At 45.5% G+C, this 22488-nt stretch overlaps 2 protein-coding genes across 2 annotated transcripts in view; both read right to left on the reverse strand.

Moving 5' to 3' along the window:
• The window catches only part of LOC131193736 (zinc finger protein 845-like), a 51065-nt gene extending 43144 nt beyond the window's left edge, over nucleotides 1-7921 (reverse strand). Inside the window, exon 1 of the mRNA XM_058174251.1 lies at nucleotides 7506-7921. The gene's annotated coding sequence lies outside the window, so the exon portion shown is untranslated. The remainder of the gene's footprint in view (nucleotides 1-7505) is intronic.
• LOC131193737 (zinc finger protein 160-like) lies at nucleotides 105-22487 on the reverse strand. The gene is made up of 10 exons (XM_058174252.1): nucleotides 21762-22487; nucleotides 20958-21687; nucleotides 13072-13095; nucleotides 7675-7900; nucleotides 6330-6524; nucleotides 5662-6229; nucleotides 5291-5405; nucleotides 5104-5171; nucleotides 3106-3235; nucleotides 105-2454 (listed from the first exon to the last, which is right to left on the reverse strand). Exons 1-10 carry the CDS (start codon nucleotides 22452-22454, stop codon nucleotides 923-925), a joined length of 4281 nt encoding a protein of 1426 aa, XP_058030235.1. The 5' UTR covers nucleotides 22455-22487; the 3' UTR covers nucleotides 105-922.
• Nucleotide 22488: the final 1 nt, after the last annotated feature.

The following is a 22488-nucleotide window of genomic DNA, read 5'->3' on the forward strand; positions in this document are numbered from 1 at the left end:
TGGGTTGGTGACCACTGCTCTGCTGCTTTGGAAAATAAATTGACCTCTTTGTGGAAGCCTTTCAAGTACTGGAATACTGCTATCACTCCTAATCCTTCTTTTCTCTAGAATAAAATAGAATTTTTATTGGCCAAGCGTGATTGGACACACAAGGAATTTGTCTTGGTGCATATGCTCTCAGTGTACATAAAAGATACTTTCATCAAGGTACAACACTTAGAACACTTAATGATAATCATAGAGTACAAATAAGCAATTAGGAAACAATATCAATATAAATCATAAGGATACTAGACTACCCAACCGAAATCCTGCAACAGTTCTTCATCTGTTTTAGTCTTCAGACCTTTAATCATCTTAGTTACTCATAATGTCCAAAACTGGATGCAGTATTCCAAGTGTGGTCTTACTAAGGCTGTATAAAATGGTACTAATACTTCATGTGATTTTGATTCTGTGCCTCTGTGTATACAACCAAGGATTGTCTTAGCTTTTTTGGCTGCCGCCGCACACAGGTAACTCATGTTTAAGAGAGTCCATTAGGACTCCTAAGGTCCCTCTCACAGTTACTGTATTTGAGCCAGGTTTCATTGTAATCTGTTTTTCCCACCTAGGTATAAAACCTTACTTTTCTCCACATTAAATTTCACCTTCTTGGATTCAATCTTGTCTCATTTGGATCAGAAAGGCACAAAAGGCATATACATAAAAATCTATAGACATGGTGGATCAGAGGTTAGAATTCAGTACCAGAAGCTAATTGCCCACAGCCAGGAATTCGATCCTGACCGGCTCATGGTGGATTCAGCCTTTCATCCTTGTTAGGTCAGTAAAAAGAGGACCCAGATTCCTGGACCCAGATATGCTGAGTTTGTAAACTGCTTAGACAGTGCTGTAAAGCATTGTGGAGTAGTATAGAAGTCTAAAGTAAATTGCTATTGCTATATACTTTCTCCCGAGTGTGGATCCTTTTATGAGAAGTAAGATTACCATTCTGAACAAAGCTCTTTCCACATTCCATGCATTTATATGGCTTCTCCCCTGTGTGGATCTTTTTATGGGAACCAAGATAACTGCGTTGAGCAAAGGTCTTTCCACATTCCATGCATTCAAATGGCTTTTCCCCTGTGTGGATCATCTTATGGGAAGCAAGATAACTGCGTTGAGCAAAGGTCTTTCCACATTCCATGCATTCAAATGGCTTTTCCCCCGTGTGGATCTTTTTGTGGATAGTAAGTCTACTACTCAGAGCAAATGTCTTTCCACACTCCATGCATTTATATGGCTTCTCCCCTGTGTGGATCATCTTATGGGAAACAAGATTACCTTTTCGAGAAAAGGTCTTTCCACATATCATGCATTTAAATGGTTTCTCTCCTGTGTGGATCTCTTTATGGGAAGCAAGATAACTGCGTTGAGCAAAAGTCTTTCCACACTGCACGCATTTAAATGGCTTCTCCCCTGTGTGGATCACCTGATGGGAAATAAGACTACTTTTACGAGTAAAGGTTTCTCCGCACTCCATGCATTTATACGGCTTCTCCCCTGTGTGGATCATCTTATGGGAAATAAGATGACCTCTTCGAGCAAAGGTCTTTCCACACTCCATGCATTTATATGGTTTCTCCCCTGTGTGGGTCATCTTATGGGAAATAAGATTACCTCTGTGAGCAAAGGTCTTTCCACACTCCATGCATTTAAATGGCTTCTCCCCTGTGTGGATCATCTTATGGGAAATAAGATTACCTCTTTGAGCAAAGGTCTTTCCACACTCTATGCATTTAAATGGCTTTTCCCCTGTGTGGATCTTTTTGTGCATAGTAAGTCCGCTGTTCTGAGCAAAGGTCTTTCCAGATGTCGATTTATATGGTTTCCCTCCTGTGTGGAACTTTTCGTGGATAGTAAGTTCCCTGCTACAAGTAAAGGCTTTCCCACACTCCATGCATTTATAGGATTTCTCTCCTGGTGCTTGGAGGGACTGGGCTGCATGGGCTACAGGAGATTCTGAACACTGTTTCTTTGCAGTGTGAATCCCTTCATGGAAAGTAAGTTGCCCGCTTGATCTAAAATGTTTTCCAGATTCCAAACATTTATAAGGCTCCTTTTTTGTGTGAATCATTTTTTGAGATGGAAGGAAGATATTTCGAAGACAAAGAATCAATGTCCCATTGTAATTCTTTCCGCTCTGGCTTATAGCATCTTCTCCTTTGTTTTCGGTTAATACTTTTTGTTTTATACTTTTCCCAATATATTCTTTCCTAATTTTCTCTTGTTGGACATGAAAATCTTGCATCGGAGCATCAGTGGAAGATGAGCTATCCTGATTCCAATTATTTGACTGGTTTCTCTCATGGCTTTCTAATTCCATTTGAATTTCAAACTTCTCCATTTCATCTTTAGCATTGATCACTTGGAACAATTCACAGGAATCTTGATTCTTCTGCTCATTAGTACCTTCAAAGGAAAAAAGAAATGAAAATGATAACAAGATTAGAGAAAAAGATCAAATTGCAGATCTCACTCAAAGTCAGTTTTGAGTTAAGAAATACCGGTAATCAGGGGAAACATCCAAGAAGGAATTAGTGCGAGATGACGCGCGTTCACTACTCTGAGATATTGCACTACTGATCTGGAGTGTAGTTTAGGTCTCTGTTCTCTGCGAAATGAGGTTTAAACTACTTTAGTGTGAGATCACGTGAGATCAGTAGTGCAAGATCTCAGACTACTGATCTCGCGTGATCTGGCCTTCCATGCTCTTCCATGACCTGACCGTGAAAGTTCTGTTCTCACGTAATTTTTGGAGGTTCCAGAGGACACATCGCAACACATTCCTCAGATAACCTCCAGACGACACATAAAAGCACCTCATTCCTCTCAGCCTCCACAGATAAGTTCCAATAGAAATGGAAAAATACAGATAAGAAATGGCACAGAAAGCATATAAACAAAGAGACATTGACCTCTTTCCTTCCTTGGAGAATGAGAAGGCCAGACCCTTTTCCTCTCCCTCCCAGGAGACAATATCTGATGAACGATTTTTTAATTAAAAAAATAACTATAATCTGTCTTCTTGAACTCTCTGATTGGGGACTAGAAAACTCTTACCTAGAGAGACCATGTTCCTATGGTTTTCAAGCATGACTTCTGAATGCAGCACTTTTTGGTCAGGATCCAGTTGAGACCATTCCTCCTCAGAGAAATACACAGCCACCTCCTCGAAGGACACAAGACTCTCCTGAACACGGAAAAAAGAACAGAACAGGAGGATTTGAAAAAGCAGTTCATCTTCATCAATGATTTAAACAAGAGGATATAAGGGGAACTCATCAAATTTGCAGACAAGATCAAAGTAACAGGAATACCAACACTCGAAAAGATAAGCTAAAGAGATAGAAGGATAGACAGATTGGGCCCCATCTAACAAAATGAAATTCAATAGTGAGAAATGTAAGGTGCTACATTTAGGAAAGAAAAACCAAATGCACGGGCATAGAATAGGTGATACCTGGCTCAACACTAGAAAATGCAACTGGGATCTTGGAGTCCAAATGGACAATCACTTAAACATGAGCCAGCAGTATACTACAGTTGCCAAAAAAAAAAAAACCCCAATGCAATCATAGGTTGCATTAAGAGGGGGATAGAATCAAGATCACATGAAGTGTTAGTACCACTTTATAATGCCTTGGAATATTGTATCCAGTTTTGGTTCCCAGATGTAAAAAAGATCTTGAGACTCTAGAAAAAACAACCAAATTGATTAGGGTCCTGGAGGCAAAAACATATAAAGAACAATTGCTGGAATCGGTATGTCTAGTTTAATGAAAAGAAGAACTAGGGGGTGACATGATAGCAGTGTTGCAAGATCTAAGGGGCTGCCACAAACAGGAGGCCAACCTATTCTCCAAAGCACCTGAAGGCAGGACAAGAAGCAATGGATGGAAACTAATTAAGGACAGAACTAGCCTACAACTAAAGAGAAATTTCCTGACAGTGAGAACAATTAATTAGTGGAATGACTTGTCTCCAGAAGTTGTGGATGCTCCAACACTGGAGCTGTTTAAGAAGAAATTGGACAGCCATTTATCTGAAATGTTATGGGGCTTCCTGTCTGAGCAGGGGTTGGACTAGAAGACCTCCAAGATCCCTACCAACTCTGTTATTCTGCTCCATTGTTCCCAAATTCCCAAAGCAAAGATATGCACTAGGTTCAAAGGCTGTGCTTCACAAAAATCCTAAGTTTAGATGAGAAGATGGACAATTCTCAAAATTTCTTTGACTGAAGAAATATTTGGGGCAAGTTTTATCAAGTTGATTGATTCTGCAGAACTTTCAGCGCCTTTCAGTAAAGTAATCCCACTTCTGGATCAATTGATTTACCGCTCTATCATTCATTGATCTAGTAGTCTGAGTCATTGGCTGAATGGGAGAAAACAAAAGAAAAGAAAATTTCCTGCAAAGCCGCATCTCAGCCTTTGCAAAGCGGGAATGTTTGATCTCCTAATCTGGGCACAAATCAGAGAATTGGAAATTATTTTATAGCCCGACGTACTGCAATTAAATGCTCTATGTGGTCATTCTTTGGATTTTAAAACTCTGCTTTATTTTTTAATGTGATTTGCTTATTTTTTAAACTATTGGTTATGAACAGGTTTTTTTAAAAATAGTAACGTGGCAATGAGAATATTTAGTTATTTTTCATTAGCCTTGCACAATGACAAAAAGAATGGGCGTCTAGCAGTTACTACCAATGGGATCCGTTTATTCCTATCTCTTGAAACTATTTTTTTAAATTACTTCTTGTAATTCATAGTTGGAAGAGTACCTAGTAGAACTAGTTAACTAGTGGTCTTTAAAAAACATTTCCTACACAGAATCTGAGGGTAGAAATGACAAACCATTCTGTCCCCGTAATAGTCTAGAGGAAGCTATGCTGGGTGAGAGCAACTTGAATCTGCTATTATGCTGTCCATGTCGCACAGGAACACAAAAATAATGCAGTCCGAACAAGGGAGGGAAATAGAAAGAGAGCAAACTCTGCACAGCCGCTTCACTTCCTAAAGGAAAAGAGAATACAAATCTAATAATTTTTCCCTTTCTTACTTGTTTTGGAGGTTCAACTACTGTTTGAGCTCCATCGTAAAAACCAGAAAACTTCATGCTTTGTTTCTCTGTAAGGATAAAATAATTTCAAAATGCATAATTAACAAAATAAGAGGAGGTATACTAAGGAAGAGAAGAAGGTAAGGCAGATGGGATCTCTCTGGGTAATCAGAGGATCTTCGATTACCTCCTGAAGTGTCCTGACTTTGATCTACCCAAGGGAACTTCCTGAAAAACAGCTCCTGAGGGGGATTTGATGGATTCTTCTTTCCCTCAGGATCTCTTATTTCCACAGTGCAGCCCTTCAACAAGGAGGAAGAAAAAAGAAGCAGAATTAATGTAAATCACATGATATAAAGTGGATTCTTATATTAGGAACAAAACCTCAAAGCCCCCAAAATCCATCAGTGAGGTTGAGTGAGAAAACAATGGAACAATTCCCTACAAGAATTGGTGGGACATCGCCACATATTATGAATGTCAGAGAAGTTTGGGAAGGAGGTGTGAAGTATTCCAACACATTCTTTATTCCCTTCTGGGCACCCTAAAATGTCTCACCTGCAATTCAACCTGCTCCTTCTTCTCCTCTGTCTGGCTCAGGAGGAAGCCTTCAGCCAGGGCCACCACTTGGGAGCTGGTCTCTGCTCCACACTCTCGCACCCAGCCCTCCATCTCTGGAGGCAGAAGGAACAGGAGCTGCTCCAGAACCACCAGGTCCAGCATCTGGGCTTTGGTGTGCTTTTCTGGTCTCAGCCATCGCCTGCAAAAGTCATGGAGTCGGCTGCAAAGTCCTCGGGGACCCTCAGCCTCCCGGTATTGGATGAAATTCCAGGGCTGAACTCCTGAAGGGAGGATGGTTTCCTCCTCCAGGATCTTGTGCCCAGTCCTTGTCCAGGGCTTCCCCCGCTTCCCAGGCTGAGCAGCTGAAGGGCCTTTTCCGGTTCCCTCCTTTCCAAAAGGTTGTGTCTCCATCCTTTCTCTTTCCTGCAGAGCAATTCCAAATGGCTCCAAGGACTCTTCTGGGTCTCCAGATGCCTTTTCCTTCACAGGATCATTTCTGGTGCTGCAGGACTGATCCCTGCAAGTTATTCTGCTCTTTTTCCCCCCAAGAAATTTTGTCTTGCAAGGATTTCAAAGGCCTTCGAGTTTCTGTATCTGAGATGGAAAGAAAACAAACGCCAAGAATTAGAAAGTGGAATTCAGCCTCTAAACAACCTTCACCCAACCTGCCTGGAGCTCCAAGCAGCTCATCCCAGCTCAGGACCGGGAAGGAGGCAGCTGGAGAGGCCGCCCCGCTTCTCTCCCCCTCGGGGAGACAGGATGGGGCCTTCGGCGAGCTGGTGCGAATCCTGCCTCCTCCACGCCCGGCTTTTCTCCTCTCCTGCTGGGCCTCCACAAGGCCGACCTTGTGGACCTGTTTCCTAACAAACAGGAAGCAGCAAGTGAAGCTACGCAAGATCACATCAAATACCTGTACAATTAGCACAGGCCCCCCCCAAGGCTGTGTGCTCTCCCCACTTCTCTTCTCTCTGTATACCAATGACTGCATCTCCAACGATCCATCTGTTAAGCTACTGAAGTTCGCAGATGACACAACAGTAATTGGTCTCATTTGAGACAATGACGAATCCGCATATAGACGAGAGGTCGAACGACTAGCCTTGTGGTGCAACGAAAACAATCTGGAACTGAACACACTCAAAACCGTAGAAATGGTGGTAGACTTTAGGAGAAACCTTTCCATACTTCCACCTCACAATACTAGACAACACAGTATCAACAGTAGAAACCTTTAAATTTCTAGGTTCTATCATATCGCAAGATCTAAAATGGACAGCTAACATCAAAAACATCATCAAGAAAGGACAACAAAGAATGTTCTTTCTGCGCCAACTCAGTAAGCTCAAACTGCCCAAGGAGCTGCTGATTCAGTTCTAGAGAGGAATTATTGAGTCTGTCATTTGCACCTCTATAACTGTCTGGTTCGGTTCTGCAACCCAACAAGAAAGACACAGACTTCAGAGGATAATTAAAACTGCAGAAAAAATAATTGCTACCAACCTGCCTTCCATTGAGGACCTGTATACTGCACGAATCAAGAAGAGGGCTGTGAAAATATTTACAGATCCCTCACATCCAGGACATAAACTGTTTCAACTCCTTCCCTCAAAGTACTATAGAGTACTGGACACCAGAACAACTAGACACAAGAACAGTTCCCCCCCCCCCCAAGGCCATCACTCTGCTAAACAAATAATTCCCTCAACACTGTCAAACTATTCACTAAATCTGCACTACTATTAACCATCTCATCCTTCTGATCACTAATCTCTTTCCACTTATGACTGTATGACTGTAACTTTGTTGCTGGCAATCCTTATGATTTATATTGATATATTTACCATCAATTGTGTTGTAAATGTTGTACCTTGATGAACGTTATCTTTTCTTTTATGTGCACTGAGAGCATATGCACCAGGACAAATTCCTTGTGTGTCCAATCACACTTGGCCAATAAAAAATTCTGTTTTGTTCTGTTCTGTTCTATTCTATTCGGGCTCTTCCCAGGACACAAGGCGGGAAGGGATCCCCGGATCCCCGCCGCCTTCCAGGCATCCCCGCTTCCCCCAGCATGGAGAGGGTGGCTGGGGAGCATGGGACCCGGGGTTGAAGCTGGAGGAGGGCCGGGCGCTGGTCTCTCCCTCCTCGGCCTCTTTTTGCACGGGAAGAGCCCTCAGTTCACCCGGGACACGTCTGGATCTCCCTCCGCCAGACTCTCCCGCAGCCACTCCGCCTTCTGCGGAGCCCCAGGGTTTAAGGAGAGCGAGTGCCGTGTCCTAGAGCGGCAAGGTTTTGTGACGTCATTTCCTTCCAAGTCTCCTCTGGAAAGGCAGCCGTGACACCAGTGGACCGATGGGGAAGCGCCTGGACTTCCCTTCTGTTGGCAGAAGGCGCCCCCTAGTGGATTTTCCGTAAATTTACAGGATTTACGGGATTCCCTGAAAAGCGCGGGAAAGAGCGCATCTGATGGAAGGGCAGGGATGATGGGCATGGGAGTAGCAGGAAAAGTCCCTACCTGGACTCTTGGCCATGGTTTGACCCTGGTCGCAACTTCCATCTGCGACGTAATAACATCAACGACAAGTTTAAGTAATAACAACTTTCTGAACAACCACGTGATAGGGACTAAGCAGACAGTGAGGTCAGTTTTATTACATCTGCAGTTTTTATGCCGGCTTGGGATGCCCTTTTTTTTCCGCTGTTATTTTAATCCTCCATGAGTTACTCGTCTCTCGAGCTTTTACGACTGCGAGGTTCCCCCGCCTCGCAGAAATGGCCCTCTGCTCTTGTAAACCTAATTTTGCGTAGCTTCTTTTCCAAAAACACCACACTACTAACCAGAGCATATAAAACATTTGCTAGATCAATTCTAGAATATAGCTCGCCTGTTTGGAACCCTCACCACATCTCTGACATCAATACAATTGAACGTGTCCAGAAATATTTTACAAGAAGAGTTCTCCATTCCTCTGAAAACAATAGAATACCCTATCCCACCAGACTCGAAATCCTAGGCTTAGAAAACTTGGAACTCCGTCGCCTTCGACAAGACCTAAGCTTAACTCACAGAATCATATGTAATGTCCTTCCTGTTAAAGACTACTTCAGCTTTAATTGCAATAATACTAGAGTAACTAATAGATTTAAACTTAATGTCAACCGCTTTAATCTAGATTGCAGAAAATATGACTTCTGTAACAGAATCATCAGTGCTTGGAATACTTTACCTGACTCTGTTGTCTCTTCCCACAATCCTAAAAGTTTTATCCAAAAACTTTCTACTATTGACCTCACCCCATTCCTAAGAGGCCCATAAGGGGCATGCATAAGCGCACAAACGTGCCTACCATTCCTGTCCTATTGTTTTTCTTTTCTTCTTTCTATATATATGCTTATACCTCCTTATATTTACTCATATATGTTTATATACAATATAATCTTTTGTATGATTCCTACATATATTGTTGTGACAAAATAAATAAAATAAATAAATAAATAAAATATCGAGGGCCTATCTTAATGAAGGGTCTTGAGACCCAGAGAGATGGCATGCATCGAAGAAGAATCTTTGGGGGTTTTTAAATAGGTTTTTAAAAAAGGGGCTTTTAAGAGGGGGGAAGGTAGTGACGGGTAGGGGGAGAAACCCGTCGGGGAGGGTATGTCCAGTCCCAGCGCGTGCTCACGGCATTACTCTATCTGGTCCGAAGACGGGGGTGAGGGGGGTGTTCAGAGCGTAGAGTGTCATTCCATCTGTACGGTAAGTGGGAGAGGCAGATATGGCAGAGGCAAGGGGCCGTATTGTTCTTTGGGAGCACGTGTTCGATGTTTAAAAGTGATCACGTGCTCTGGCCCCTCAGTCCTTACTCGTTCCCCGGATGGTCAAGACCCTCAGAGCTTGGGTCTTCGGCTGATGCTGTGCAATGCCCGGTCCGTAGTCAATAAGGCTCCCCTGATTTGTGACCTTATTCAGAGGGAGTCCGCGGACTCTACGGGCATTACGGAGACCTGGTTGGGCACAGAGGGGGGTGTACCCCTGGTTGAATTGTGCCCTCCGGGTTTCTGTGCATTCCATCAGCCGAGGGCCCAGGGTAGGGGTGGAGGGGTGGTGGTTGTGATTAAAGAAAGCCTAGAGCCGAGGGAGTCCACTGTGCCTCAGATAGCTGGTTGTGAATCCCTCCTTGTGAAGTGGGGCCATAGGAATCAAATGGGTCTGTTGATCACGTACCTGGCTTCTTGCTGCGTGACTACAGCCCTACCTGAGCTGCTGGAGGTGCTTGCCGGGGTGGCGGTTGAGATTCCCAGACTTTTGGTCATGGGGGATTTCAACTTGCCATCGGCCGGCTTGTCATCAACGGTGGTCCAGGAGTTCCAGGCTTCCATGACGGCCTTGGACCTGATTCAAGTAACTGATGGCCCTACACACACTGGGGGAGGCACACTAGATCTGATTTTTATCTCTGGACAGTGGTTTAATGATCTGGAATTAGGAGATTTAGTGACGGAACCGGTGTCATGGTCAGATCATTTTCTCCTTCGCCTGGGCTTTCGGACCGCCGCTCACCACCGCAGGGAGACGGAGCCAATGCGTTGGTTCCGTCCCAGGCACCTGATGGACCCTGAGAGGCTCCAGATGGAGCTTGGGCCATTCCCTGAGGATCTTGTCCACGGCACGACCGGAGAACTAGTTGCGGCCTGGGAACGGGCCACGGCTGGGGCTTTGGACCGTGTCGTGCCTTTGCGGCCTCTGACCCGGCGTAGATCTCAATTGGCTCCTTGGTTTACTGAGGAGCTGAGGGAGATGAAACGCCGGAGAAGATGCCTAGAGAGTACCTGGAGGTCTAGCCGTTCCGAGGCTGATCAGACACTAGTGAGGTCCTTTACTAAGACCTACCTAGTGGCATTGAGGAAGGCGAAACGTTCTTACGTTTCCACCCTCATTGCATCGGCAGATAACTGGCCGGCCGCCCTGTTTCGGGTGACCCGCTCCCTCCTTCATTAGGAGGGGCGGGATGACCCCTTACAGGGTCGTGCTGAGGAGTTTAATCGGTTATCTATACGATAAAATCGTTCAGCTTCGGGATAGTTTAGACCAAAATTGCAATAATCCAAGTGAGATGACGGAGACGCGTCTTGTTGATGTTGTTTGGGATGAGTTTGATTCTGTGGCTCTCGAGGACATGGACAGGTTACTGGAGAGGTTACATGCAACTACATGTTTACTGGACCCGTGTCCTTCCTGGTTGGTGCTGGCTACTCAGGAAGTGACACGAGGCTGGCTCCGGGGAATTATAAATGCTTCTTTGTTGGAAGGGGTTTTTCCCGCTGCCTTGAAAGAGGCGGTGGTGAGACCCCTCCTCAAGAAGCCTTCCCTAGATCCAGCTATTTTGGGAAATTATCGTCCAATCTCCAACCTTCGCTTTGTGGCGAAGGTTGTAGAGAGTGTGGTTGCATACAGCTTCCCCAGTACCTGGATGAAGCTGTTTATCTAGACCCATTCCAGTCCGGCTTCCGGCCTGGTCATAGTGCGGAGACAGCTTTGGTCGCGTTGGTGAATGACCTCTGGAGGGCCAGGGATAGGGGTTGTTCCTCTGCCCTGGTCCTATTAGATCTCTCAGCGGCTTTTGATACCATCGACCATGGTATCTTGCTGCACCGGTTGGAGAGTTTGGGAATGTACCGGCATCCCGGTACAGTCAGCTGCAACCGCAGCTGACTGTTGGGGGCGAGTTTATTTATTTATTTATTTATTTATTTGATTTTTATACCGCCCTTCTCCCGAAGGACTCAGGGCGGTGTACAGGCAAAAATAAAACAATACAATATACAGATTAAAATACCATTTGAAAAACTTATTTAAATTAGCCTGAGATTAAAAATTTCCATACTAAAAAACCCCATTTAAAATTAATAAAATTTCCCCTTAAAACTAATTTAAGCCAGCCCCGCGCGGATAAAGAGATGTGTTTTTAGTTCGCGACAAAATGTCCGAAGGTCAGGTATTTGACGTAGACCCGGGGGAAGCTCATTCCAGAGTGTGGGCGCCCCCACAGAGAAGGCCCTTCCCCTGGGGGCCGCCAGCCGGCATTGTTTGGCGGACGGCACCCTGAGAAGTCCCTCTCTATGGGAGCGTACGGGTCGGTGGGAGGTGTGTGGTAGCAGCAGTTATTGGCCTCAATGGAAAGGGTGCGCAACTTGGGTGTCCTCCTGGATGGACGGCTGTCGTTTGAAGACCATCTGGCGGCCGTCTCCAGGAGGGCCTTTTACCAAGTACGCTTGGTCCGCCAGTTGCGCCCCTTCCTTGACCGGGATGCCTTATGCACGGTCACTCACGCTCTTGTCACTTCTCGTTTGGATTATTGCAATGCTCTCTACATGGGGCTGCCCTTGAAGTGCACCCGGAGGCTTCAGCTAGTTCAGAATGCAGCTGCACGGGTAATAGAGGGAGCCATACATTGCTCCCATGTAACACCACTCCTGCGCAGCCTGCACTGGCTTCCTGTGGTCTTTCGGGTGCGCTTTAAGATTTTGGTTACCACCTTTAAAGCGCTCCATGGCTTAGGACCCGGGTACTTACGGGACCGCCTGCTGTTACCTAATGCCTCCCACCGACCCGTACGCTCACAGAGAGTGGGTCTACTCAGGGTGCCATCCGCCAAACAATGTCGGCTGGCAGCCCCCGGGGTAGGGCCTTCTCTGTTGGAGCTCCTACTCTTTGGAACGAACTTCCCCCTGGTTTACGCCAATTGCCTGATCTTCGGACCTTTCGCCGTGAGCTGAAAACACATTTATTTATTCAAGCGGGACTGGCTTAAAAGTTTTATTAAATTTTATTGGGGTTATTTATGAATTTTAGGGTTTTAAATTGACTGTTTTAAATTTCGGCCATTTATATAATTATGCTTGGTTTTAAGTTTTTTGTTTTAATGTGTATATTGTATGGTTTTATTATTTGGCTGTACACCGCCCTGAATCCTTCGGGAGAAGGGCGGTATAAAAATCTAAATAAAACTAAAACTAAACTAAACTCAATGCCTTCCTGCCTAAGAAAAGCTTTTTGGTTTTCAGAGGCAGCAATTTTTCCATCTTCCTCTCCTTCCTGTCCAGGAACCATCTGTAGAGGCCTCAAAAGGGTCCAAATCCTGTCAGAAACAGCCGGGCGGTCAGAAGGACCAGGAGGCTCTGTTGGAAACACAGGTTGTGTCTTGTGGTTGTTGAGAACTCTGGTCTGAAAGGGAGGAAAATGGACACAGGCAGGGAAGCCACAATGAGGAAAATGATTGTTTTTTATTTCTTTAATTGAATACATACAGCTGCCCTTCCCAAATTATTCCCTCAGCCTCCGATTGAAGGGGGGAAGCAGAAAGGGCAAAGACCCCTCCAGCCTCTTCTGAGGAACGCCCCAGGTACCTGACTCTTGTTCCAGCAGAAAGACTGTGAAGAAAAAGAAAAAAGAAAAACTATTAAATCAACAGCTAGTGGGTACAAATGAGTCACGCACAGAGGTTGTAATTAACACAACCTTTATTTAACTCAACTGTGGATAACAACAAGATAAGGTGTATACAGCAACAACCAAAACCCTCCGGTGACAGCCCTTATATACTAGCTGCCTCAGGAGCTTAACCAATGACAGGGCTTCCAAACTCCCGCTTTTTTCCTCCAGGCGCATCTTAGCCAATCAGGGACCGCCTGGCTGTTGTCAAGGCCCCTAGGATTTTGTCAGACATAACAAAAACCAATTCCACAATGGAGGAAAAGCTGAAATCCATGTATATTCTAGAAATTTTACCTCATGACGAGGCTCCTTAGTTAAGAAACGAAGAGGGGAAACGGCATTTTATCTCTGACTGGAGGAAAGGTGGAATTTCAAAACTAAGAAAGGAAGATCGTGAAAAAGGAATATAAATCTAAAGTATGATGAGGAAAAAAACCATTTTTAGGTCGGGATTGAATAGGAAATTCAAGAGATGTGACTAGGAAGCTTAAGCCCTTTGGGCAATTTAAGGGCAGAGACCTCTCCAGCCTCTTCTGAGGAACACCCAGGACGCCCTGTGTCTCGTGCCGGCGGAAAGACTGAAGAAAAAAAAAAACCACAATCAATTCCACAATGGAGGAAAAGCTGAAATCCACGTAAATTTTACCTCAGGACGAGGCCCGGCCACTCGCTTGAGGGGGTTCTTCCCCCTCGTGCGCATGCTCCCGGCCCCGCCGCAGCCGGCCAGGGTTTACGGGAGGAGGAGAAAGAAAAGGAGCTTCTCACTCCCGCAGAAAGACCGGCGAGCTCTCCTAGGCGCTCTTCGCTATTCCTTTTCTCTCCTCTTGGCAACTTTTTGGAAATTCGGGCTGGCTGAGGAAGAAGCGTGAGCCGCTGGGGAGGCTTCCATCCTCGTCCCTCTCCTCCTCCTCTTGCGATCCCCTGGCCGGCTGCGGTGGGGCCGGGAGCGACCCTCCTCGAGTGGCCGGACTCAGTCAAAGCGCGGCAAAGGCGTGCACCGGGCGGACACACACACATACATACATACAGAGGGGAAGATAGGGAGAGGGGGGGAGAGAGAGATATAGAGACAGACACAGAGCAGGAAGGAGAGAGACATAGAGAGAGAAGGGGGGGAGACATACAGAGAGGGAGATAGAGAGAGAGAAATAGAAAGATACAGGGGAGAAGGGAGAGATACAGAGGAGAGGAAATGCAGAGAGGGGACAGACAGGAGTGGGGAGAGAGATAGAAAGATGGGGAGGGAAAGATATATTGAGGAGGGAAATACAGAGGGGGGAAAGAGACATAGATACGGGGGGGGGGGTGGAGAGGGAGTGAGAGAGACATAGAGAAGTGGACGAGAGAAAAAGACAGAGCTTGGGGAGAGGGGGTGTGTGTGAGAGAGAGAGACAGACAGATACAGAGAGAGGGATGATATTGTTAGATTCGGGCAATAACGAGGCAGGAGACCAGGATAGTCTCCTGGTCTCAGCAATGTGCCTTTTCCCGCTCAGTTTTCCCTCCAAAACTTTACAGATATGGAGGGTTTTTTTCTGTGGGAAACGGGTCCTAACGGCTCTTTGAGTGTTTAAGGTTGCAAACCCCTGGTTTAGCAGTGTTAGTAATTTTTAATGCAATGAAGAGAATTGCAGCAGAGTAGACACGCGCAGGGTAGCGCTCAGCAGCCTGAACTGAATGGCGGGAGAAATGGTGTGATTACACTGGCAGCTGCTGGGGAAGGGCCCTGGCAGGCCGGTAGCAGGGGAGCGCTCTAGAGGTTGTAGAAATGGGCCTCCCCCCTCCTGTCAAGCAGGAGCAGCCCAGCAGGGCGATCAAGAGCAAGAGATCAAGAGGACTAAGAGCCCCCATCAGTTGCTCCGGCCAGTTGCTGCGAGTGGTGAGTGTGTCTAAAGCGAAAAGCAGGACTCCTCTGTTGTCCATATGTTTTAGGAGATAAAAATAAATCCTGCAGAACTTGCAAACTCCAGCAAGGGCAATAGCAGCTGCGCCTTCCCCCTTCCAAAACATGCCAGGATGTGATCTAAATAAGACCTGGCTTGACCTGCTATTGAAACGCCTCCTGGCTCTTTCCCAAAGGGAGGGTGGCTATTCTCTATGTTTCGCTGCCTTCTGCAGTGCAAGGGGCAGCAGGTGAGTCCTGCTTTTTGTTTTCAACATGCTGGCTGCTCCCTTGAAGAAACAGGGACTGCTGCAGGTGGCACTGGCAGCAGGCAGAGGCACCGGACCAGCCACTCCATATACAGCAGCCACTACAAACACATTTAAGGCAGATGCTGCAAGAACACTTTGGGAAAGAGCCGAGAAGTGTTTCAATAGCAACTCAAGCTGTGCCTTATTTAGATCACATCCCGATGTATTTATGCAGAAGGCGTAGTTGCTATTGTGAACTGAATAATACCTGATTTGACCTGGTATTGAAACAGTTCCCAAAAAGGGGGCAATAAACGTGAAGGGTACACGGACTTGTGGTGCTTTTTGATTCAGGTGCTGCTGCTGACTTGGAAGGACAGGCTTTTATATTTGCACAATGTGTCTCCCGAGAGGTCTTGTGGAGAGGCAGGTGAGCCCCTTGTCCTTAGCTTTTCACCCCGCTCTTTCTCCTCTCCTTCAGCCCAGCCTAACCCTCCATCGGCAGTTAAGAATAAGGGGCTCACCTATCTCTTCAAGAACGATCTCAGGAAACACAGTGTGCAAATCAAAACATAGCACAGCAAATTTGGCCTCCCTTTCCATTTGTTCCCCCATCACTCTTCTCCCTCCCAGGGAACTGGGTGGTTGGAGAGGAAGGGCCATCAAGGGGTAACCCAACCATCCAACCTCATTCTCCAGCTCTGCTGCACACTCCGCACTCCACACTCCACACTCCGATGGTGGGAAAGCCTCACACATACACACACACCCGCACCACTGCCTTCGCTTGCTGCTTGGAGGCTCTGGGCTGCTTTTTGCACACACACTACATCTGTCATTATTCCATAACATCATAAGAGGTCTTGGACCAAAAAAGGTTCCCTGCTTCTACATTCATACTCATTAACTCATTTTAATTTGACACAGCAGAAACAAGTTGGATGGAGGGGTCCTTGGTGCCCTCTGAGGTTGGTTGGTGCACTGATGATGTTCCCTAGTTTGGGTAATGAAATGTCTGCAACAAAACAAACCCGGAGAGATCAAAGATCCCTCATTTCAACCGTGAGCTACAAATTTTCTCCTTTATTGGCAGGTTGATTATTTTTGGTAGCTTCACATCCCAGAGAAAGTTCCTATTTGCATTTCTGCATATTTCCTCAGGAAGGATTGAAGTAATTTTTTGAAGTAGTTCTTAATTTCACATTAGTTTGACGCCAAAGATTTTCAAAAGTCTCCCTTCTTGATTGATCATTTGCAATGTTAGCACACTGGAGTGATTTTGATTCTGATTCTCTGGAGCAGGGGTCCCCAACCTTTTGGACCTCAGGGACCACCAAGTCCATAATTGTAAATCTCGGGGACCACTAATACGAATCCAGCGTGCCTGGACTCCTAGTGACGGGATGGGGTCCTTCAGGCACTGTCCCTTCTCTTTCTTTCTCCCCCTCTCCCGTCTCTCTTTCTCTCTCATTCTCTCTCCCCCTCTTTCTCTCTCTCTCCCACTCATTCTGTCTCTTTCTCTCTTTCTCCCTTTCTCTCTTTCTCTTTCTCTCCCTTTCTCTCTCCCTCTTTCTCTCTCTCTCCTTTTCTCTCTCTCTCTCTCTCCTCTTTCTCTCCCTTTCCCTCCTCCTCTTTCTCTCCCTTTCTTTCTCTCTCCCTCTTTTTCTCTCTCCCATCTCTCTCTCTTTTTCTTTCTACCCTTCTCTCCCCTCTTTCTCTTTCTTTCTTTCTTTCTCTCTCTCTCTTTCTACCCTTCTCCCCCCATCTTTTTCTCTCTCTCTCCCCCTCTTTCTCATGGACCAGCCAGTGTCTTGGGGCTGAGAGGAACTCAAGCCGGAGAGATCGAGGCACAGGAGCACCAACAAGGGCCGGAAGAAACAGCCGCGAGATCCAGCTCCCACTCTGGAATATGGAGCGAATCTCTATTCCCCCCCACCTTCCCTTGCCAGGCAATGAGTGACTGGGAAGGGAGGGCAACGGGCAGGGACAGCCATTGGTGGGTTCAGCCGAGGGAGGGAGCGATCTGAAGCCGAGCCACCCAAATTTCTGGTAGAGATGGGGACAGCTGAGCAGCCCTGAACCAGCCAGCTCCAGCTGAACTATTCCCTGAGTTTCGCGTTCTCCTCACCACCACCACCACTCAAGCAGCGGCTTCCCTGCTCAGCCCCAACAAGCTATTCATCCATGGTGCCCGCACCAGCATCTGGAGAGAAGCAGAGAAGAAACGCCGCTGCTTGAGTGGGGTGGGGGGTGCGAGGAGAATGGCGAGACTCGGAATAGTTCAGGTGGAGCGGGCTGATTCAGGGCTGCTCAGAAGCTGCCCCCATCTCTGCCAGAAGTTTGGGTGGCTCGCCTTCAAATCGCTCCCTCCCTCCCTCCCTCCCGCATACACCTGCACCTCATACACAGCCCATTTGAGGAAAGGACATGCATGGCTGGGCGCATTTGGCTGCAGGAAGAGGTGCAGAGCAATGGGGTTGTTTTGTTCGCCGTGGTGGTGCTTCGGGAGGGAAGGTGGACATATTCATTATAGTTGTCACCTGCAGATGCTTTGGGAGGGCAGATGGACATATTCATTATAGTTGTCACCTGCAGACGTCCCGTGCAGCTTCAGGGAGAACTCTAGAAACGAGAGCTTGCAGGGAGGCGATCTGGCTCTGCCTCCCTGCAAACTCTCCTCTCCAATCCGACCCAAGCTTCCCATGCTGCTTCAGGGAGAATTCATGAGCCGAGAGCTTGCAGGGAGGCAATCTGGCTCAGCCTCCTTGCAAGCTCTAGTCTCTTGAGGATCCCAACCCAGCTCCGGACCACCAAAATTTTCTCACGGACCACCAGTGGTCCGCGGACCACGGGTTGGTGACCACTGCTCTGCTGCTTTGGAAAATAAATTGACCTCTTTGTGGAAGCCTTTCAAGTACTGGAATACTGCTATCACTCCTAATCCTTCTTTTCTCTAGAATAGAATAGAATTTTTATTGGCCAAGTGTGATTGGACACACAAGGAATTTGTCTTGGTGCATATGCTTTCAGTGTACATAAAAGATACCTTCATCAAGGTACAACACTTAGAACACTTAATGATAATCATAGAGTACAAATAAGCAATTAGGAAACAATATCAATATAAATCATAAGGATACTAGACTACCCAAACCGAAATCCTGCAACAGTTCTTCATCTGTTTTAGTCTTCAGACCTTTAATCATCTTAGTTACTCATAATGTCCAAAACTAGATGCAGTATTTCAAGTGTGGTCTTACTAAGGCTGTATAAAATGGTACTAATACTTCATGTGATTTTGATTCTGTGCCTCTGTTTATACAACCAAGGATTGTCTTAGCTTTTTTGGCTGCTGCCGCACACAGGTAACTCATGTTTAAGATCATCCATTAGGACTCCTAAGGTCCCTCTCACAGTTACTGTATTTGAGCCAGGTTTCATTGTAATCTGTTTTTTCCACCTAGATATAAAACCTTACTTTTCTTCACATTAAATTTCACCTTCTTGGATTCAATCTTGTCTCATTTGGATCAGAAAGGCACAAAAGGTGTATACATAAAAATCTATAGACATGGTGGATCAGAGGTTAGAATTCAGTACCAGAAGCTAATTGCCCACAGCCAGGAATTCGATCCTGACCGGCTCATGGTGGATTCATCCTTTCATCCTTTTTAGGTCAGTAAAAAAAGGACCCAGATTCCTGGACCCAGATATGCTGACTTTGTAAACTGCTTAGACGGTGCTGTAAAGCATTGTGGAGTAGTATAGAAGTCTAAAGTAAATTGCTATTGCTATATACTTTCTCCCGAGTGTGGATCCTTTTATGAGAAGTAAGATGACCATTCTGAGCAAAGCTCTTTCCACATTCCATGCATTTATATGGCTTTTCCCCTGTGTGGATCTTTTTGTGGCTAGTAAGTCTACTACTCCGAGCAAATGTCTTCCCACAATTTATGCATTTATACGGTTTCTCCCCTGTGTGGATCATCTTATGACAAATAAGATGACCACTTTGAACAAAGTTCTTTCCACACTCCATGCATTTAAAGGGTTTCTCTCCTGTGTGGATCCTTTTGTGGGAAATAAGAGCACTGTTCTTAGTAAACATCTTTCCACACTCCATGCATTTAAATGGTTTGAATGGCGAGACTCGGAATAGTTCAGGTGGAGCGGGCTGATTCAGGGCTGCTCAGAAGCTGCCCCCATCTCTGCCAGAAGTTTGGGTGGCTCGCCTTCAAATCGCTCCCTCCCTCCCTCCCTCCCGCATACACCTGCACCTCATACACAGCCCATTTGAGGAAAGGACATGCATGGCTGGGCGCATTTGGCTGCAGGAAGAGGTGCAGAGCAATGGGGTTGTTTTGTTCGCCGTGGTGGTGCTTCGGGAGGGAAGGTGGACATATTCATTATAGTTGTCACCTGCAGATGCTTTGGGAGGGCAGATGGACATATTCATTATAGTTGTCACCTGCAGACGTCCCGTGCAGCTTCAGGGAGAACTCTAGAAACGAGAGCTTGCAGGGAGGCGATCTGGCTCTGCCTCCCTGCAAACTCTCCTCTCCAATCCGACCCAAGCTTCCCATGCTGCTTCAGGGAGAATTCATGAGCCGAGAGCTTGCAGGGAGGCAATCTGGCTCAGCCTCCTTGCAAGCTCTAGTCTCTTGAGGATCCCAACCCAGCTCCGGACCACCAAAATTTTCTCACGGACCACCAGTGGTCCGCGGACCACGGGTTGGTGACCACTGCTCTGCTGCTTTGGAAAATAAATTGACCTCTTTGTGGAAGCCTTTCAAGTACTGGAATACTGCTATCACTCCTAATCCTTCTTTTCTCTAGAATAGAATAGAATTTTTATTGGCCAAGTGTGATTGGACACACAAGGAATTTGTCTTGGTGCATATGCTTTCAGTGTACATAAAAGATACCTTCATCAAGGTACAACACTTAGAACACTTAATGATAATCATAGAGTACAAATAAGCAATTAGGAAACAATATCAATATAAATCATAAGGATACTAGACTACCCAAACCGAAATCCTGCAACAGTTCTTCATCTGTTTTAGTCTTCAGACCTTTAATCATCTTAGTTACTCATAATGTCCAAAACTAGATGCAGTATTTCAAGTGTGGTCTTACTAAGGCTGTATAAAATGGTACTAATACTTCATGTGATTTTGATTCTGTGCCTCTGTTTATACAACCAAGGATTGTCTTAGCTTTTTTGGCTGCTGCCGCACACAGGTAACTCATGTTTAAGATCATCCATTAGGACTCCTAAGGTCCCTCTCACAGTTACTGTATTTGAGCCAGGTTTCATTGTAATCTGTTTTTTCCACCTAGATATAAAACCTTACTTTTCTTCACATTAAATTTCACCTTCTTGGATTCAATCTTGTCTCATTTGGATCAGAAAGGCACAAAAGGTGTATACATAAAAATCTATAGACATGGTGGATCAGAGGTTAGAATTCAGTACCAGAAGCTAATTGCCCACAGCCAGGAATTCGATCCTGACCGGCTCATGGTGGATTCATCCTTTCATCCTTTTTAGGTCAGTAAAAAAAGGACCCAGATTCCTGGACCCAGATATGCTGACTTTGTAAACTGCTTAGACGGTGCTGTAAAGCATTGTGGAGTAGTATAGAAGTCTAAAGTAAATTGCTATTGCTATATACTTTCTCCCGAGTGTGGATCCTTTTATGAGAAGTAAGATGACCATTCTGAGCAAAGCTCTTTCCACATTCCATGCATTTATATGGCTTTTCCCCTGTGTGGATCTTTTTGTGGCTAGTAAGTCTACTACTCAGAGCAAATGTCTTTCCACACTCCATGCATTTATATGGCTTCTCCCCTGTGTGGATCATCTTATGGGAAACAAGATTACCTCTTCGAGAAAAGGTCTTTCCACATATCATGCATTTAAATGGTTTCTCTCCTGTGTGGATCATTTTATGGGAAATAAGAATACTGTTCTTAGTAAACATCTTTCCACACTCCATGCATTTAAATGGTTTCTCTTCTGAATGGAATCTTTTATGGGAAGCAAGGTAACTGCGTTGAGCAAAGGTCTTTCCACACTCCATGCATTTAAAGGGTTTCTCCCCTGTGTGGATCATCTTATGGGAAATAAGATTACTTCTTTGAGCAAAGGTCTTTCCACACTCCATGCATTTAAATGGTTTCTCTTCTGAGTGGATCCTTTTATGGGAAGCAAGGTAACTGCGTTGAGCAAAGGTCTTTCCACACTCCATGCATTTAAATGGCTTCTCCCCTGTATGGATCATCTTATGGGAAATAAGATTACTTCTTTGAGCAAAGGTCTTTCCACACTCCATGCATTTAAATGGTTTCTCTCCTGTGTGGATCATTTTATGGGAAATAAGAGCACTGTTCTTAGTAAACATCTTTCCACACTCCATGCATTTAAATGGTTTCTCTGTGTGGATCTTTATGGGAAGATTTGAGCAAAGGTCTTTCCACACTCCATGCATTTAAAGGATTTCTCCCCTGTGTGGATCATCTTATGGGAAATAAGAGCACTACTCTTAGTAAACATCTTTCCACACTCCATGCATTTAAATGGTTTCTCTTCTGAGTGGATCCTTTCATGGGAAGCAAGATAACTGCGTTGAGCAAAGGTCTTTCCACACTCCATGCATTTAAATGGCTTCTCCCCTGTATGGATCATCTTATGGGAAATAAGATTACGTCTTTGAGCAAAGGTCTTTCCACACTCCATGCATGTAAATGGTTTTTCCCCTGTGTGGATCATCTTATGGGAAGCAAGATACCTGCGTTGAGCAAAGGTCTTTCCACACTCCATGCATTTATATGGCTTCTCCCCTGTGTGGATCATCTGATGGGAAATAAGATAACAATGTTGACCAAAGGTTTTCCCATACTCCATGCATTCATACGGTTTCTTCCCTGTGTGGATCACCTGATGGGAAATAAGACTACTTTTTTGAGTAAAGGTTTCTCCGCACTCCATGCATTTAAATAGCTTTTCCCCTGTGTGGATCTTTTTGTGCATAGTAAGTCCACTGCTCTGAGCAAAGGTCTTTCCACGCTCCATGCATTTATATGGTTTCCCTCCTGTGTGGAGCTTTTCGTGGAGAGTAAGTTCCCTGCTATGAGTAAAGGCTTTCCCACACTCCATACATTTATAGGGTTTCTCTCCTGTGGATTGAGGG

The sequence above is a fragment of the Ahaetulla prasina genome, chromosome 2 (genome assembly GCF_028640845.1).
Source record: "Ahaetulla prasina isolate Xishuangbanna chromosome 2, ASM2864084v1, whole genome shotgun sequence".
NCBI lineage: Eukaryota > Metazoa > Chordata > Lepidosauria > Squamata > Colubridae > Ahaetulla > Ahaetulla prasina.

Bases quoted from the DNA above. Each gene is read 5' to 3' on its own strand.
- LOC131193737 (XM_058174252.1), bottom strand. From the start codon at position 22,454: ATGGAGTGTGGGAAAGCCTTTACTCATAGCAGGGAACTTACTCTCCAC. The intron at 7,901-13,071 runs GTACCTGGGGCG...GGGGCTCCGCAG, and splicing joins TCTGCTGGAACAAGAGTCAG to AAGGCGGAGTGGCTGCGGGA. The intron at 6,525-7,674 runs GTCCTGGGAAGA...CCTGTTTGTTAG, and splicing joins GGGATCCCTTCCCGCCTTGT to GAAACAGGTCCACAAGGTCG.